The 18,579-nt window shown below is 34.7% G+C and overlaps 3 protein-coding genes across 3 annotated transcripts in view; 2 read left to right on the top strand and 1 right to left on the bottom strand.

Annotated features, from left to right (window-relative positions):
• Positions 1–18,579, bottom strand: part of Sema1a (semaphorin 1a) — a 776,225-nt gene that overhangs the window by 324,517 nt on the left and 433,129 nt on the right. The window lies entirely within an intron of this gene.
• On the top strand, positions 2,055–4,674 carry LOC141394166 (arylphorin subunit C223-like). Its single transcript, XM_073968111.1, has 2 exons — positions 2,055–2,364; positions 2,438–4,674. Exons 1-2 carry the CDS (start codon positions 2,155–2,157, stop codon positions 4,571–4,573), a joined length of 2,346 nt encoding a protein of 781 aa, XP_073824212.1. The 5' UTR covers positions 2,055–2,154; the 3' UTR covers positions 4,574–4,674.
• On the top strand, positions 10,335–12,933 carry LOC141394165 (arylphorin subunit A4-like). Its single transcript, XM_073968110.1, has 2 exons — positions 10,335–10,612; positions 10,676–12,933. Exons 1-2 carry the CDS (start codon positions 10,403–10,405, stop codon positions 12,809–12,811), a joined length of 2,346 nt encoding a protein of 781 aa, XP_073824211.1. The 5' UTR covers positions 10,335–10,402; the 3' UTR covers positions 12,812–12,933.

The raw sequence follows: 18,579 nt of genomic DNA, 5'->3' as shown, positions 1-18,579 counted from the left end.
CATCATTTGATTTCAGATACCGATTTCCCGCTGATGATTTCAACTTTGAAAAAAATGTGTTTTATTTCACAACTAAGGAGAAGCGTTCAACGATGTTTCTATATAATTTTTTCTTTTTAAAAGTGGGACTTTTTATAAGTTATTTCATTCCGTTCTTCATTGCATTTTTTTTTTTTTGGAATTTTGTATGTACTTATGTGTCTTTGTTGTTTTGCCTTTTTTGCTATGCCCTTCAATAAAAAAAACACCACCATTTATAAATGTGTATATATGTTAGAAATAGTAAGTGAGCGCTTGCTGAGAGCAAGTGACCATACATTTCAATGTGTTTCACATTCACATTTACGCTCCCTTGCTCTCAGAAAGCGCCCACTGGTGCATGTGTTTGTTTTTTTTTTGTGGCTTTTGGGTTTGTATGTGTTTGCACCCAAACATATAATTTGTTTACACCCAAGCATATATTTCTTTGCAGGACCCAAACATATGTTATGTTTGGGACTGCTTGCAAGCAAATATATGTTTGCTGCAAAATATGTTTGGGACATATGTGTGCATTTTTTTCTGTGTGCAGGCCCTTAGCAACCTATGGATTTCTGAAGGGCGGGTAAAGTTTTATAGAGCGCATAGTTACTTTTGAGATGTGAATTTCGCTCCATCGGGATTTGACATATACATTCCATTAGTACAGGACTATTACAGAAGTTTGATTCTTAATTAGTAGACAGCGGAATTCTACGCAAATGCATATATGGTTAGGATTCTCGTAGAGAAAATCCGATTAGACAGAAACTCGTTTTATCACAAAATGAAACGAATCAGGCCCAGAAATTTTTGCAAATTTTGCATATCGTGCATATTTTGAGATATTTGCATAAAATGAGCATATGCAAAAATATATATAAAATATAGACAAGTCTTCATTAGGAGCTTTAAACCTGAAGTTTGTCGGCATGGGTCCACGTCTTCATATAGCCCCCATAGAACGGTACCTCCCGATTTCCGATATTTTGAATTTTGTGGCCTCAATATCCCACCGAAATTACTGAAATTTGGTATTAAGTCTTCCTTGGGAGTATAAAACATTCCACCTGAAATTTCTCGATATGGGTCCACGTCTTCATATAGCCCCCACAGAACGTTACCTCCGGATTTCTGGTATTTTGAAGGTTGTGGCCTCAGTATTCCTCCAAAATGGCTGAAATTTGGTATTAAGTCTTCCTTGGGAGTATAAAACATTCCACCTGAAATTTCTCGATATGGGTCCACGTCTTCATATAGCCCCCACAGAACGTTACCTCTGGATTTCTGGTATTTTGAAGGTTGTGGCCTCAATATCCATCCGAAATGGCTGAAATTTGGTATTAAGTCTTTCTTGGGAGTATAAAACATTTCACCTGAAATTTGTCGGTATAGGTCCACGTCTTCATATAGCCCCCATAGTACGGTATTTTGAGGGTTGTGGCGTCAATATCCAGCCAAAATGGCTGAAATTTGGTAAACAACTTTCCACCTAAAATTTGTCGGGTTAGGTCCATAGAACGATACCTCCCGATTTTTGGAGGTTGGGGCTGTGGTTATACATTTCTCTATTTTATTGACTTGTCTGAAAAGAATTTTAAACAGAAAAATTGTACATACAAACACTTTTGTACCTTTTATTGAAATATTTGTTGCATAAGAAAATATGTAAAATGCATAAATTTTTATATGCAAAATGTCTGATAGACAGTATGAAGCTACATCTACATTTTAGAAAAATTGGATGGATTCTGTCATTCATAATTAACAAAGGAATATAATCAATGAGGTCAACAATATGACCCAAATCATGTTCTAGAAGCAGTCCCGATTATTAAAATGTACATCTAAATGCAACATAAGACACCACAAACTTAAACTTTGATTTTGATAAGGAAATTCATTATTTATGATAATGCGTTGTATGTAGGCATATCAACATGAACCATTACCATTACGGATCGAAATTGATTCGATAAGAAGTGTTTTTGTTAAGCCAAATTTTTGTATAAAAACCCACAAGATTTTGTCAAAAAATAGTAGTCTTAGGTATTGGCTTTGATCATAGTATCAACTCTAAACCGTGGACCATTTTTGATCTCCAAAGTTGACGAATTGTGCTACAGAAGAACAACAATGAAAGTCGCCATCGTTTTACTGGCCATTGTTGGCCTGGTGGCAGTTAATGCCTACATACCAAAGCACGAAACCAAATATGCCGATAAGGACTTTTTGGCCAAGCAAAAATTTCTCTTCGAAATTGTCTATCGTGTAGAGGATCCTTTGATGTTCGAGGAATACATTAAATTGGGCAAATCCTTCACCTACAACAAGGATGACTATATGGTAAGAACAAATTATTTTAACTAAAAAGCATTACAAGTAATAAAAACAAATCTTTATTTTATTTTTGTTCCAGCTCCCAGCCACTTATAGCGGTTTTATGGAAAAATACTATAATGCCTACAAATATGGTGTCACTTTGCCCAAGGGTGAATTCTACGGTGCCATGATGGAACCTCATTTCGAACAATTCTATGGATTGTTTGATTTCTTCTACTATGCCAAGAATTGGGAAATTTTCATGCGCAACGTTTGCTGGGCCCGTATGTATGCCAACGAGGGTATGTTTGTCCATGCATTGACCATGGCTGTTATCCACCGCGATGACTTCGAGGGATTGATGTTGCCTGCCATCTATGAAATCTTCCCACAATACTTCTTCAACAGCAAATTCGTCTATGAAGCTGAGAAATTTGATTTCGATGTTTGGAGCAAATACATCATGTACGAGAAGGAATACAAAGATTTCATGTACAAGGACTACTCCAAATACTTCAAGGAATTCAGCAATTACTACTACTTCTACACCAAAGACTTCAAAATGTGGCAATGGTGGAAACTCATGGGTATGGGTGAACACTGGTATTCCGAAGACCATTTCATGATGCGCGACAACATGTACATGTTCAACAAGGACTCCAAATACTTGGACATGATCAAGGATGTTAAGATGTTCTACATGCCCGTTGATTATACCCGTGATGTTTACTTCTTCAACAAGGAATCAGAAATGTCCTACTTCACTGAAGACGTTGAATGGAATGCCTTCTGGTACTACTTCAACATGGACTATGCTCCTTATCTCGATGGTGAATCTTTCGGTTTGAAAAAGGATCGTCGTGGTGAATACTACTTCTATGTTATTCGTCAAATGCTCGCTCGTTACTATATGGAACGTTTGTCCCATGGTTTTGGTGAAATTCCTGAATTCTCCTTCTTCACTGAAATTGAATACGGTTACGACCCTCAATTGATCAACTACAATGGTGTTGGTTTCTCTTACCGCAAGAACTATTACGAATATGAGACCTATGGTAACTTCGACTACATGTATGGCATTATCAACTTCTTCACTCGTGTTGAGGAAATAATCACCCAAGGATACTTCAAGACCTATGATGGCAAGATTATTGATATGCGCAAACCTGAATCTATTGAATACCTCGGTGACATGATGCAAGGCAATGTTGATAACTACGACAAATATTTCGCCACCTTCTGGTACATGTATGCCCATATGTACTTTGCCCATACCGACGATACTGAATTCATTATCCACCCCCATATTATGCTGAACTACGAAACCATGATGCGTGATCCTATGTTCTATATGATCTACAAGAAGATTACCGATGTCTTCTATGAATTCTACGAATACATTGAACCCTACACCTACAAGGATTTGTACTTCCCCGGTGTTGTTATCGAGGATGTTAAGATCAGCGATATGGTTACCTACTTCGATTTGTTCGACTTTGATGTTACCAACTTGATGAACGATAAGATGACCTTCGTTGATGGTCAATTTGTATGGGACAAGATGTTAATGGGTCGTCAAATGCGCCTCAACCACAAAGACTTCGAATTCGAATACACTATTAAGTCGGACAAGGATCAAAAGGTGGTTGTACGCGCATTCTTGGGTCCTAAATACGACGAACACGGCCGTATCATGTCATTGAAGGATAACCGCGAAAACTTTGTTGAGATGGATGAATTCTACTATGAATTGAAGACTGGTGTCAACACCTTCAAGCGCAGTTCTAAGGACTTCTACTGGACCACTGATGATCGCACCACCTACACTGAATTGTACAAATTCATCATGATGGCCTATGAAGGTAAATACGAATTCCCATTGGACTACTCCGAACCTCACTGTGGCTTCCCTGACCGTTTAATCTTGCCTCGTGGTTGGGAGAAGGGTATGCCCATGCAATTCTTCTTCTTTGTCTATCCATTCACTGCTTCGTACGAACCTTACTCTTTCAACTACAACTATTCTTGCGGCATTGGCTCTGGTGTTCGTCACATCGATGAAATGCCATTCGGTTATCCCTTCGATCGTGAAATCGATGAATTCGAATTCTTTGTGCCAAACATGTTCTTCAAGGATGTCAAGATCTACCACAAGGATACTTTCGAAAAGTACTATGGCTTCAAGTATGACAAATTCGGCCATTTTGATTATAGCTACTATTATAACTATTAAGTTATAGTTGGAGATAAATATGTAAGATAAGTAAAAGCAATTTACGTCAAAGAACGAATAAAATCCAAAAAAAAAAAGAAATAAATATATAAAAATATAAATGTGAGTTTTTTGTTTTTTTGGATAATTGTGCAATGCAGAATTATTTTGGGAATTGAAGTCATGCTAAAGAGGAAGTACCGTTAAAGATTCCACAATATACATTAGGGTTATGACTTTTCGAATTTTTTTTCTTAAAAATGATACCTGGTCCACGGACTTTTGCCTATTAATCACTAAAATGATATTTTATTGAAATACAAAAAAAGTTCGCGCACAAATCGACTTAAAAAAATATTTTTTTTTTGAAAAAATGTATGAAATGAAAAAATATGTTTATTGCATTCAAATATTGAAAAAGATTATTTTGATAAATTTTGTTAAAAATTTATATCTTTGAAAAAAGCGTTTACTACATTTTTATGATCTCAAAATTAAAGAAAATTAGTGAGAAAAAAAAGTTATGTCAGTTTTGTTATCCCATGTGGCTCTAAAGTTCATTTTTTAATTATATATCTGCTTACAGTGACTTCAAAAATTTTTCCATAATTCTGATAAATTCAAGTTTTAAATTCATTTTGTGCGTGAGGTTTTTCACCGAATCACTATATAATTAAGATTTTATGTTGAAACTCATCACGCTATGATACAGGGATACGAGGTTGTAAAAAGTAATAACACTAATATACATACCTTTACATACAGTGCTGCTCAAAACATTGCAACTGACGTTTCATATATATTAGGCACATTCTGAGTTTTGAAATACAGTTGAACTTCTCTGTAACATAGCACTTGGGGACTGGCGAATTACAACGTTATAGAGAGATTATTTTGTGTGAAAATGTCAACTTGTGCCTTAAAAGCAACTTCGTTATAGAGTGGCGTTCGTTAAAGAAGTTCGACTGTATACATGTTTGTAATTTGATTTTTTCATAACACATTTTTTCAAAATTTATTTTAAATTTTGTCCTTGGTTCGAATATCTATTTCAATATTTTTAATAATTTTTTTGTTTTTTGTTATCAGAAGGTAGCTGAAATAAGCATTCCAAAAAACTGAGGTAACCTTAAAAGATGACCTTTGACCCCGAATAACTTATTTTTTTGTACACATGGGATCGATGGTAACTTTTACGATATTGCTTCTGATGGCAAATCCTATCTCTCTATTTTGACTAGACTAGTCAGATACATGCCCAAATCTTTGTATTATTGGAAATCGACTTAAATTGATACTTGATACTCGACTTAATATGGTAGGTCGAACGATAAAAGTGGATGTCCCTTATACAACAAAGTTGACCCAAGACATGAAAGATATTATATATTGAATTTGAGGTATTTTTATGGGCATAAGCTGTACTGGTATATCTCAACGTCATATATTTATCAGATTCAATATCTCGGTCGAATATTATTTCTGGGCCGTAATGGGCACAAATCTTATGTAGAGAACAATTCTAAGTTTTTTCTTATGCGATTATCTCCGCTTCTACGGAGATATGGCAATAGTCGCTAATTCACCCAAATTATTCATTTTTGGGATTTGGATTGTAATGACGAATATCACAGCTTTGGTTTCATTTTAATGACAAATATCTCTGCTTCTATTTGGTGCATTCGTGTAACCTGCTTGTAACCATCAAAACATTAAATCAGTATCAAGTAGACTGTCGACGGTGTCATGTATGTAGGAAAAGGCGTCAAGCTTTCCCAATACTAAATTTTTTGACTTTTATTGTAATGGCATTTTTATTACCAATTAAAAACAATTAAACGTTGTTCATTATAGTTCTTGTACATATATGACATAAGTGCATTACGTTTCATGATGTTGAAGAAAAACATTAAGCATAGAGACATTAGACAACTAGATTTCAAATTTCTTGCAACAGTCTTTAGTCATAGTTTTCGGAGGTCTTTCATCTTTAATTTACTACCGATTATGTCGATGTTATTGATCCACTTATTCAAGTGTTTGAGGTAATTGATGTACATAAGACTGAATCAAAAAAAAAAAAAAACGTTTAGTTTAACTAAAACGGAATAATTATTTTCTTTGCTATCCACCTTTTTAGGCGGAGATATTTTGTGACCACTGATACCTAAATAAGGTAAAAAAGTATAACAAATGTATTCAATCGGTCGTGAACCTTATATGGGGTTATATCAAAGTGTGGACCTATGTTATTGGTGGAGAAGTTTTGTGACCATTGGGAACCTACCTCAAATGTCGAATTGCAAATACTTGGGCCAAAAATTGTAGCAAAATCCAAAAAACCGAAAATCGGGGAAAGACTGCCGAAAGTCGGGATGTACCGCTTTACGGGGGATATACCAAAACATGGACCTATGTTGACAGTTTGTAGTGGAGATGTTTTATGGTCACTTGTAACCTCAACTGTCGAATGTAGTTTGACAGTTCGGTCAAAAATTGTAGCTAAAATCCTCAAAATATCGAAAATCGGGAGGTAGGGTTATATGGGGCTATACCACAACATAGACCTATGTTGACAGTTTTTAGTGGATATTTTTTGTCATCACTACGAACTTCAACTGTCAAATTACAGGTAGGTCGGTGAACAATTTTAGCTAAAATCCTCAAAATACCAAAAATTGGGAGGTACCGTTATATGGGGGCTATACCAAAACATGGACCTATGTTGCCAGTTGTAGGTGTAGATGTTTGTGATTACTAGGAACCTCAACTGTCAAATTACAAGTAGTTCGGTCAAAAATTGTAGCTTAAATCCTCAAAATACCAAAAATCGGGAGGTACCGTTATATGGGGCTATTCAAAACATGGACCTATTTTGACATTTTTGGTGGAGATGTTTTGTGAACACTGGGAATCTTAAATGTTCAATTGCAGGTAGTTTGGTCAAAAATTGTAGTTAAAATCCACAAAATACCGAAAATCGGGAAGTACCGTTATATGGGGACTATACCACAGCATGGACCTATGTTGACAGTTTTTAATGGATATTTTTTGTGATCACTAGGAACCTCAACTGTCAAATTACAGGTAGTTCGTTGAAAAAATTTTAGCTAAAATCCTCAAAGTACCGAAAATCGGGAGGTACCGTTATATGGGGGCTATACCAAAACATGGACCTACATATGTTGACAGTTTTAGGCGGAGATGTTTTGTGATTACTAAGAACCTTAACTGTCAAATTACAGGCAGTTCGGTCAGAAATTTTAGCTAAAATCCTCAAAATACCGAAAATCGGGAGGTACCGTTATATGGGGGCTATACCAAAACATGGACCTATATTGAAGGTTTTTGGTGGAGATGTTTTGTGACCACTGGGAACCTCAAATGTTCAATTGCAGGTAGTTTGGTCAAAAAAGGACATGTAAATTTTTGTGTAATTCGCCGGTACTATTTTGCAGGTTTCGTCGCGATGTGGTGTTGATCTGACTATTTTCAGTTGTAGAGTTGGTTGTTGTAATGTTATTTTGATGGTATAATGTAGATTTTTGGAGGCTTTTTTGAGTATTTTGAGTATACTATTTTGGGCATTTTGTAATGTTCTGCAGTATGTGGCATTTCCCCAGGCTGTTATTCCATGCCTAATGTATGATTCTACCAGGGAAAAGTACGCTTGTCTTAGGACGTGGTATTGAGCGCAATTGCTTAAGTGATATATTGCATATGTTGATTTTCTGAGTTTCTTCTTCACGTTGTCTATTTGGGGTTTCCATTTTAAAGTACTGTCTAAGATTACACCAAGATATTTGTATGTGTCTACCACTTCTATTTTGGTTGCACATGTTTCTTCGTTATGTTGGCTGATTGTGGTGTTTTTGTGTAGACAGTTATAGTCATGGAATAGTATCGATATTTCCGAGGTTGGGAATGTTTCGATCTGAAATGCATCAGTTTCGTTTTATTTGCATTAATAACTAGCCCATTATCATGGCACCATCTGGTTATTTTATTCATTTCAGACTGCATTCTTTGTACTGCGGAGTGTAGAGATTTATCGAATACTAATAAGGCTGTGTCATCCGCGTATGAGAAAGCCAGACTATCGTTAAGGGACTTTAACATATCATTAGTATATATAATGAAGAGAATGGGTCCAAGTTTTAATCCGTGTGGAACTACATACTCTAATCTTTGTTTGCTGCTGGTGCACTTATCTATTTTGACTGTAAATGTTCGATATTTTAAATAGCTCTCGAACCATTTCAGGCTGTGTCCTCTTATTCCATTCGATTCTAGAATGTTAAGCAACTTTTGATGAGACAGTGTATCGAATGCTTTACTGAAATCTATAAACATTGCCAGGCAATGTTTTTTCTCTGATAAATTTTGGTTAATTTCATTCGCGAAATTACCTAATAGTTTATACTTTTTCCTTTTTGAAACCCATGTTGATTTTTGTTTATGACTTTAAATTTTTGTAAGTAACTATTCAATCTCCTTGTAATTATATACTTTATATGGTATGGAAAAACATCATATATGTAACTTTATGTCGATCGTTTAACGTTAACCCATGTCACTCGAGCGATTTTTGTTTTCATAGTAATTTGTATGGGGTCAAATGTGCATTTTCACGAAAATTTGCTAAAGGCCGCAATTATAGCCCGATAGATGAAAAAAACTTTACCAGTTCATTTAGAGGCGAATTCTTCAAAAAAATATGATGATCGGTTAACGATAACACGTTCTTCCTGATTGATCTTTAATTCCATAGTATTTGTATGGGGACCAACGGCGCTCTACAGGCCACAATTATTTTCCAATCGATGAAAAAACTTTACCAGTTCATTGTTGACTCTAATCGGCTCGAATTTTAATATAAGATTTATTATAGGTCCTAAAATACCTACAAGTGGTCATAAATTCATATTGGAGCAATATTAAAATCTGGCCCGATTTTCATACCCTTTTGTTGAATTCCTTTTTTAACCACAACAACAAACTGGTAAAGTTTTTGCATCCTTTTTCTATATATTCTTCCTTATTCTAAATATTTCTAAATATTCGCCTTTGGCCCCATTCAATTTACTATGGAAATAAAGATTGGTCAATGGGCACGGGTTATCGTTAACCGATCGTCACAAGTTTTGCGAGGAAATGGTTTTTGACTGATAAAGTTTTTCATCGATTGGACCATAATTAGAGAATTTTCGTATAAATGCACCTTTGGCTCCATACAAATTCACGGGTTAACGTTAACCAATCGCACGGGTTAACGTTAACCAATCGCCATACAATTTCATATATAAGATTTTCGTATTAAATGGAAAACATTTTGGGGGTAGGAGTTCCAAACAATCAAAAATTGTTTTTTATGATTTAAATTAAATATTTTAAATTTTGCAAAAATCTTGGTATTCGGTAGGCAATATTTCCAGAAAATCAATTACATAACCTGTTAATAAAATTCATTGAAACGTTGAAATATCAAACTGTTATCAATATTGATGCTGTTTCACCTTACACACGAGTATAACCCACAAGCTGAGATCCTCTTAGAAACGACAAAAAAATATTTCTTATCAAAGAAAAAAGAATGCAAACAAAAGCAAATATATTATCATATATATTATCATATTAACACCTGATATTCATGACCTTTAGAAATCAAGGCAACATTATGTATACATATTTTTAGCCTATTATACTAAATCGATGTGGACATTAATGTATAAAAAGCTACAGTACTTAGACAAACAATAACAGTCTTTACGTATTTGTTTCGAACGGTGCATCATCTCTTATTCGTAGACGGCATTTTGTTCTCCAAAGTTGAAGAAGAGAAGGAGTACAATGAAAATCACCATTGCCTTATTGGCCATAATTGGCCTGGTGGCTGTCAGTGCCTACCCACATAAAAGTGAAAAGAAATATGCTGATAAGGACTTTTTGGCCAAACAAAAATTCCTTTTCGAAATTGTATATCGTGTTGAGGATCCTTTGATGTTCGAGGAATACATCAAATTGGGCAAAACATTTACTTTCGACAAGAGTGACTACACTGTAAGTAAACACTTGTGTTAACTCATATCCTAGAAAATAATACAAATCATTTTTTATATATAGCATCCTGAACAACGTAGTGTATTTATGGAAAAATTCTATAATGCCTACAAATATGGTGTCACTTTGCCCAAGGGTGAATACTTCGGTGCCTTGGCCTATACCCACTTCGAGCAAATGTATGGTTTGTTTGATTTCTTCTACTATGCTAAGACCTGGGAAATCTTCCAACGCAATGTCTGCTGGGCCCGTATGAATTTCAATGAAGGCATGTTTGTCCAAGCTTTGACTTTGGCTGTTATCCATCGTGATGACTTCGAAGGATTGATGTTGCCTGCCATCTATGAAATCTTCCCACAATATTTCTTCAACAGCAAATTCATCTATGAAGCTGAGAAATTCGATTACGATGTTTGGAGCAAATACATAATGTACGAAAAGGAATACAAAGACTTCATGTACAAGGACTACTCAAAATACTTCAAGGAATTCGACAATTACTACTACTTCTACACCAAGGACTTCAAGATGTGGCAATGGTGGAAACTCATGGGTTTGGGAGAACACTGGTATGCTGAAGAACATCATATGGAACGCGACAATATGATGATGTACAATAAGGACTCCAAATATATGGATATGATGAAGGACGCCAAGATGTTCTACATGCCCGTCGATTACACACGCGATGTTTACTTCTTCAACAAAGAGTCCGAAATGTCCTACTTTACTGAAGACGTTGAATGGAATTCCTTCTGGTACTACTTCAATATGGATTACTACCCATATTTGGATGGCGAAGATTTTGGCTTGAAGAAGGATCGTCGTGGTGAATACTATCTCTATGTTATTCGCCAAATGCTCGCCCGTTACTACATGGAACGTTTATCTCATGGTTATGGTGAAATTCCCGAATTCTCCTTCTTCACTGAAGTTGAATATGGCTATGACCCTCAGTTGATAAATTACAATGGCGTTGGTTATTCCTACCGCAAGAACTACTACGAATATGAGACCTATGGTAACTTCGACTACATGTATGGCATTATCAATTTCTTCACTCGTGTCGAGGAAATCATTACCCAGGGATATTTCAAGACCTATGATGGCAAGATGATTGATATGCGCAAACCTGAATCTATTGAATACCTTGGTGATATCATGCAAGGTAACTTCGACAACTATGACAAATATTTTGCCACCTTCTGGTACATGTATGCCCATATGTACTTCGCTCACATTGATGATACTGACTTCTACGTCCACCCCCATGTCATGCTTAACTATGAAACCATGATGCGTGATCCTATGTTCTACATGATCTACAAGAAGATCACCGATGTCTTCTTCGAATTCTACGAATACATCGAACCCTACACCCACAAGGATTTGTACTTCCCTGGAGTCGAAATTGAAAATGTAAAGGTTAGTGACTTGGTCACCTACTTCGACTTGTTCGACTTTGATGTTACCAATTTGATGAACGACAAGATGACCTTTGTTGATGGCAAATTCATATGGGATAAAATGTTGATGGGTCGCCAAATGCGTCTTAACCACAAAGACTTCGATTTCGAATACACCATTAAGTCTGACAAGGATCAAAAGGTTGTTGTACGCGCCTTCTTGGGTCCTAAATACGACGAACACGGCCGTATGATGTCATTGAAGGATAACCGTGAAAACTTTATTGAGATGGATGAATTCTACTATGAATTGAAGGCTGGTGTTAACACTTTTAAGCGCAGTTCCAAGGACTTCTACTGGACCACTGATGATCGCACCACCTACACTGAATTGTACAAATTCGTCATGATGGCCTATGAAGGTAAATACGAATTCCCATTGGACTACTCTGAACCTCACTGCGGCTTCCCTGACCGTTTGATCTTGCCTCGTGGATGGGAGAAGGGTATGCCCATGCAGTTCTTCTTCTTTGTCTATCCCTTCACTGCTTCCTACGAACCATACTCCTTCAACTACAACTACTCTTGCGGCATTGGTTCTGGTGTTCGTCATATCGATGAAATGCCGTTCGGCTATCCCTTCGACCGCGAAATCGATGAATTCGAATTCTTTGTACCCAACATGTTCTTCAAGGACGTCAAGATCTACCATGAAGATACCTTCGAAAAATACTATGGCTTCAAGTATGATAAATTCGGTACTTTTGATCATAGCTATTACTACAATCATTAAGGCGTGCTGAGTATTCCAAGAGGCCTTGTCAAGCCAGAAGCTTGTAATTACAATGATATGTTATATAAAGAATATGACTTAATGAAAACATTAAGAAAATAAATGCCAATTTGTAATAATAATGATTCTTGTTTTTATATTTGATATTTTTTTTCAAATTATGCTCTGAAAATAGCTTATGGGTTATCATTGAAATTGGTTGTGAAGTAGTGTCCTTATGCGAGACTTTTTAGAAATGTTGTCGTTTTTTACGGACTTTTGCTAAAAAATATACAGATTTCTCGTTATAATCGAAATGTTGACTTTGACAGCTCACAATTTTTTAAAAATGGATATTTTTAAATTTCATTTCGCTAAGGGACAAAATTATAATTTTTTAAAAGTCCTACAAAAATATATGGTGATCAGTTTATTCGTTTTCGAGATATAGTGGGTATCGCAAACTAGTTTAGTGAAAACAATGTTTCGTAGGCGGACATTTTTCAGAAAACTATGAAATTTTTTTCAAAAAAAAAAAAAAAAAAAAAAAAAAAAAAAAAATGGCGAAGGTAGCTCAAGGTATGACGTTTCAGACGAAAAAAATCTTCTTGGTAGTAAAAAAATCATGAAAAATTCTGCTCTTCAACAGAACATTTTTTCACATTTTAAGGTCCGTTCTTACATCTTGTCTTTAAAGTCCATTGTAGTTATACCTTACTTTAAGAAAATTAAAGAATAAAGTTCGCATTGCCAGGGATTTGTTATTACATCTTCCATCTATATATATAAAATAGAAAAATGTTTGTTTGAAATTTATAGACTCAAAAACCGCTGAACCGATCTTGCTGAAATTTTCAGGGTATATTACTACATCGCCTGAAAGTAACATAGGCTATAAAAAGTTTCGAAATTCCGCCCTGATCCGGAGATATAGCATCAGAATCGGAGGTACCTCCAAAAAATTTAAACTCTGTATGCAAATATCTATAGAACGGTTACAGATACAGACTCCAAATTAAAAATAAATGTGCCAAAATTTATCGAAATCGGTCCAGATTTGGATATAGCTCCCATATATATTTTCGTCCAATTTCAAGTATTTGATGTACCAAACACGCTATATATGTCCGATTTCCATGAAATTTGGAATGTGTGACTAAATTTGTTGTAATAATGAGTATGCTAAATTATATTGAAATCGGTTCAGATTTGGATATAGCTCCTATATATATTTTCGGCCGATTTCATGTATTTGATGCACCCAACCCACTATGTATGTCCAATTTCAATGAAATTTGGAATGTGTGACTAAATTTATTGTAGAAATGAGTATGCCAAATTATATTGAATTCGGTTCAGATTTGGATATAGCTCCTATATATATTTTCGGCCGATTTCATGTATTTGATGCACCCAACCCACTATGTATGTCCAATTTCAATGAAATTTGGAATGTGTGACTAAATTTGTTGTAGAAATGTGTATGCCAAATTATATTGAAATCGGTTCAGATTTGGATATAGCTCCTATATCTATTTTCGGCTGATTTCATGTATTTGATGCACCCAACCCACTATGTATGTGCAATTTCAATGAAATTTGGAATGTGTGACTAAATTTGTTGTAGAAATGAGTATGCCAAATTATATTGAATTCGGTTCAGATTTGGATATAGCTCCTATATATATGTATTTTCGGCTAATTTCATGTATTTGATGCACCCAACCCACTATGTATGTCCAATTTCAATGAAATTTGGTATGTGGGACTAAATTTGTCGTAGAAATGAGTATGCCAAATTATGTTGAAATCGGTTTAGATTTGGATATAGCTCCTACATATATTTTCGGCCGATTTCATGTATTTGATGCACCCAACCCACTATGTATGTCCAATTTCAATGAAATTTGGAATGTGTGACTAAATTTGATGTAGAAATGAGTATGCCAAATTATATTAAAATCAGTTCAGATTTGGATATAGCTCCTATATATATTTTCGGCCGATTTCATGTATTTGATGCACCCAACCCACTATGTATGTCCAATTTCAATGAAATTTAGAATGTGTGACTAAATTTGTTGTAGAAATGAGTATGCCAAATTATATTGAAATCGGTTCAGATTTGGATATAGCTCCTATATATATTTTCGGCCGATTTCATGTATTTGATGCACCCAACCCACTATGTATGTCCAATTTCAACGAAATTTGGAATGTGTGACTAAATTTGTTGTAGAAATGAGTGTGCCAAATTATGTTGATATGGGTTCAGATTTGGATATATTTTCGGCCGATTTCATGTATTTGATGCCCCAACGACGCTATGTACATATGTCCAATGTGTAACTAAATTTGGTGTAGAAATAATTATTGAAATCGGTGTTGATTTGGCTATAGCTCCCATATTTATTTCAATGAAATTTGTGCGGTATCTATATCTATAGAAGAGGAAAATGTTTGTTCGTTTGTTTGTTTGAAGTTTATGGACTCAAAAACCGCTGAACCGATCTTCCTGAAACTTTCAGAGTATATTACCACATGGCCTGAAAGTGTCACAGGCTATATAATTCTTAAAAATTCCGCCCCGATCTAGAGATATAGCCTCAGGATCGAAAGGTACCTCCAAAAAATGTAGACTTTGTATGCTGATATCTAGCGAACGATTATCGATACAGTCTTCAAATTTGGAATGTGTGACGGAATTTGGTCTAAAAATAAATTTGCCAAAGTAATTTGAAATCGGCTCAGATTTAGATATATATTTTCGGCCGATTTAATGCATTTGATGCATAAAACACGTTTTGTATGCCGAATTCCAATGAAATTTGGAATGTGTGACGGAATTTATTGCAGAAATAAATGTTCCAAACTATTTTGAAATCGGTTCATATTGGGATATAGCTCCCATATACATATATTTTCGGCCGATTTCATGTATTTTCTACACCGAACACGCCATGTATGTTCAATTTTGACCAAATTTGGAATCTTTGACGAATTGATCCTAGAAATTAGTTTGCCAAATTATAACTAAATCGGACCAGATTTGGATATACCTCCAATATATATTTTTGGCCGATTTCATGTATTTTATGCAATAAACACCTTATGTATGTCCAATTTCAATGTAATTTGAAATATATGGCGGAAACTGATCTACAAAAAAAAAATTGTCAAATTATATTGAAATCGGTTCAGATTTACATATAGCTCCCATATATATTTTCAGCCGATTTCATGTATTTGATGCACCAAACACGCGTTGTAAGCCCACTTTCAATAAAATTTGGAATATGTGGCGGAAATTGGTCTACAAAACAAATTGGTAAATTATATTGAAAGAATTTCAGTCAATAGAATTTCAGGAAATGCACGAACGTACAAATCCATTGATACTGTGGCAACTGAAGACGACGCGGTTACCTATCCAACTGAATTCCTAAATTCGTTGGATCTTCCAGGCTTTCCACCACATAATTTAGTGCTAAAAGTTGGTGTTCCTATTATTTTATTAAGAAACATAGACCCACCTCGCCTTTGCAATGGTACAAGGTTAACAGTAAAAAAACTACATAACTATTTAATTGAGGCAACGATTATTACTGGGAAGTATATAGGTTCAGTAGTGCGATTCTCTAACATATTTTTAGAGTTACCGACAAAAATCTGTAAAATTAAAATGCTTATAATTTCGGTAATTAACGATATTTGTCGGTAAGTTAGCGACGAATAAAAAGTAGTCGTAAAGTTCTACCGATAGCAAGGATGTTGTCAACATTTATTTGAACCTTTCATTCATAATTTTGCGTTTTAATGTTAACGATTTTTGTCGGTAACTCAAAAAATGAGTTAGAGAATTGCACTACAAATGTACTGCTGTTGCTAATTTTAAAAGATTGTACGTTTGGCATCTGCAATGACTATAAATAAATCCCAAGGACAGACTCTTCGTGTATGCGGCCTAAATTTAGCATGTTCTTGCTTTTCTCATGGTCAGCTCTACGTCCTGAAAGAAAAACAAAAAACATTGTATATCCTAAAGCATTACAATAAATACTTTACTTTAAATTTTTGAATTTGATTTCTTTCTGATTTCAAAAAATCCGTAAAATTTCAAATGCATATCAATCTAAAGGGGTAGCGAAGCGCACCGGGTTCAGCTAGTTTAATATAAATGTTAAATGTTGTAAAAATATGGCAATATCAAGCAAAAAAGTCCGTATACATAAAAAAATTTGGTTGATTTGAATTTGCTGACATTTTGTTTTTTGGTCAGCATACTCTCTGGCGCAGTTTAAAGTTCCTTTTAATTTATCTGGCACTTATTATAATAATTAATAATTATTAAAGGAAATACGTAAGAACAAAAAACGGGTTATCTGTCCGATACCGGCCAAAATTTAACTACAGAAAGGATGTAATAATGGGCCTAAGTCTTTGTTTGGCTAATGGTTTTAGAAATATCGAACTTTAAAAATTAGAAAAAATTTTCCTTTTTCTGTCAGCTATCTAATAAAAATTAGAAAACATTTTTTCACAGAAGCGTTGGATGGAATTTGCGGAACTTTATATTTAAAATCAATTAATATCAATGTTTGTACATCGATTTTATTTTCTTGTATTAAATTAATTTTCTCAATATAAATAAATGAAATATAATTAAAATGATTCCATTTAAATTTAAGGAGTGACCTTCATTTGTAAATTTTAGAAAATCGAAATTGTTATTGTTTTGTTTGTTTTTTGTTTTGTTTTGCATTGGTAGCATGGAACATGTGGTCTTAAAAATATTTTGTTGCTACTTTTTGTAGATTATGTTTGAGAATACATTTATGACACCGAAGTAGTCAAAAATAATGATGCAGGGAGACGAGGATGTAAAAAATCATATCCCTATTGACGGTCAAATTATACTGAAATTGTGGTGATGTATGATATCATATATTAGGCCCGCCCGACTTTCATCCTTTCATTACTGGTATTGAGTGTCACAAAGTCTGAAGAACATAATAACGTTGTTATTTAATTTAAATACGAGAATATAACTGTAAAATAGATTTTTTTAATCAAAAACCTGCCATTGGCCCCATGGTGCATGAACGAGATACATTTCATATATTGCACTATTTTAGTGTCCGTGGAAACTGAAGAAAAACCTTTTGGGTAACTGTTCATACTTTGCGTTCATTTTTCCATTGTTTTTAAATTAGTGGACTTAAAATGGTACTAATTAATTGAATTAATCGAGCTAACATGATCTAAGGAGTTTTGTATTGAAAATGTGAATTCTAGCGAAGTCCCACACGTCCAACCAATATGCTACGATCGTTTCGCTGGTGGTTTAATTAAGCTCGTCAGTAAATTCAGTAAATTAGTTGACATAAAATGGTTATTAATTAATTGAATGAATCGACCTAACATGACCTAAGGATGTGATGGCTAGAGGACAAAGGCTGAGTTTGATAACTTCTATTTATACAAACATTATTGCAAATTAGCAGATATTTTTTGAAGCCTTTTTCTTATCAAGTCAACCTGGTTTCCTGTCTATGAAAACCCCCCTTCATGAATTGTAATGCATTCCATTTCGGAAGTTTGATATGATAGATTGGCAGTGGCTTAGAACGCTAAGACATTGTAGGTTTTTTTAAGAGGACCCAGGTTCAAACCTCAGCCGGGCTCTGCTGTGAATTTTTATTTATTATTGTCTTATTAGGACGATTCAGCAAAAAATTAAAATGGTTATTTTCGGAAAGAACATATTCTTTATTTTGGATCGAAATAAA

The sequence above is a fragment of the Musca autumnalis genome, unplaced genomic scaffold (assembly GCF_047663935.1).
Source record: "Musca autumnalis isolate F117 unplaced genomic scaffold, ASM4766393v1 scaffold_2, whole genome shotgun sequence".
Classification (NCBI taxonomy): Eukaryota; Metazoa; Arthropoda; class Insecta; order Diptera; family Muscidae; genus Musca; species Musca autumnalis.
The sequence above is the reverse complement of the archived record's forward strand: the minus strand, read 5'-3'. Positions and strand labels throughout refer to the sequence as shown.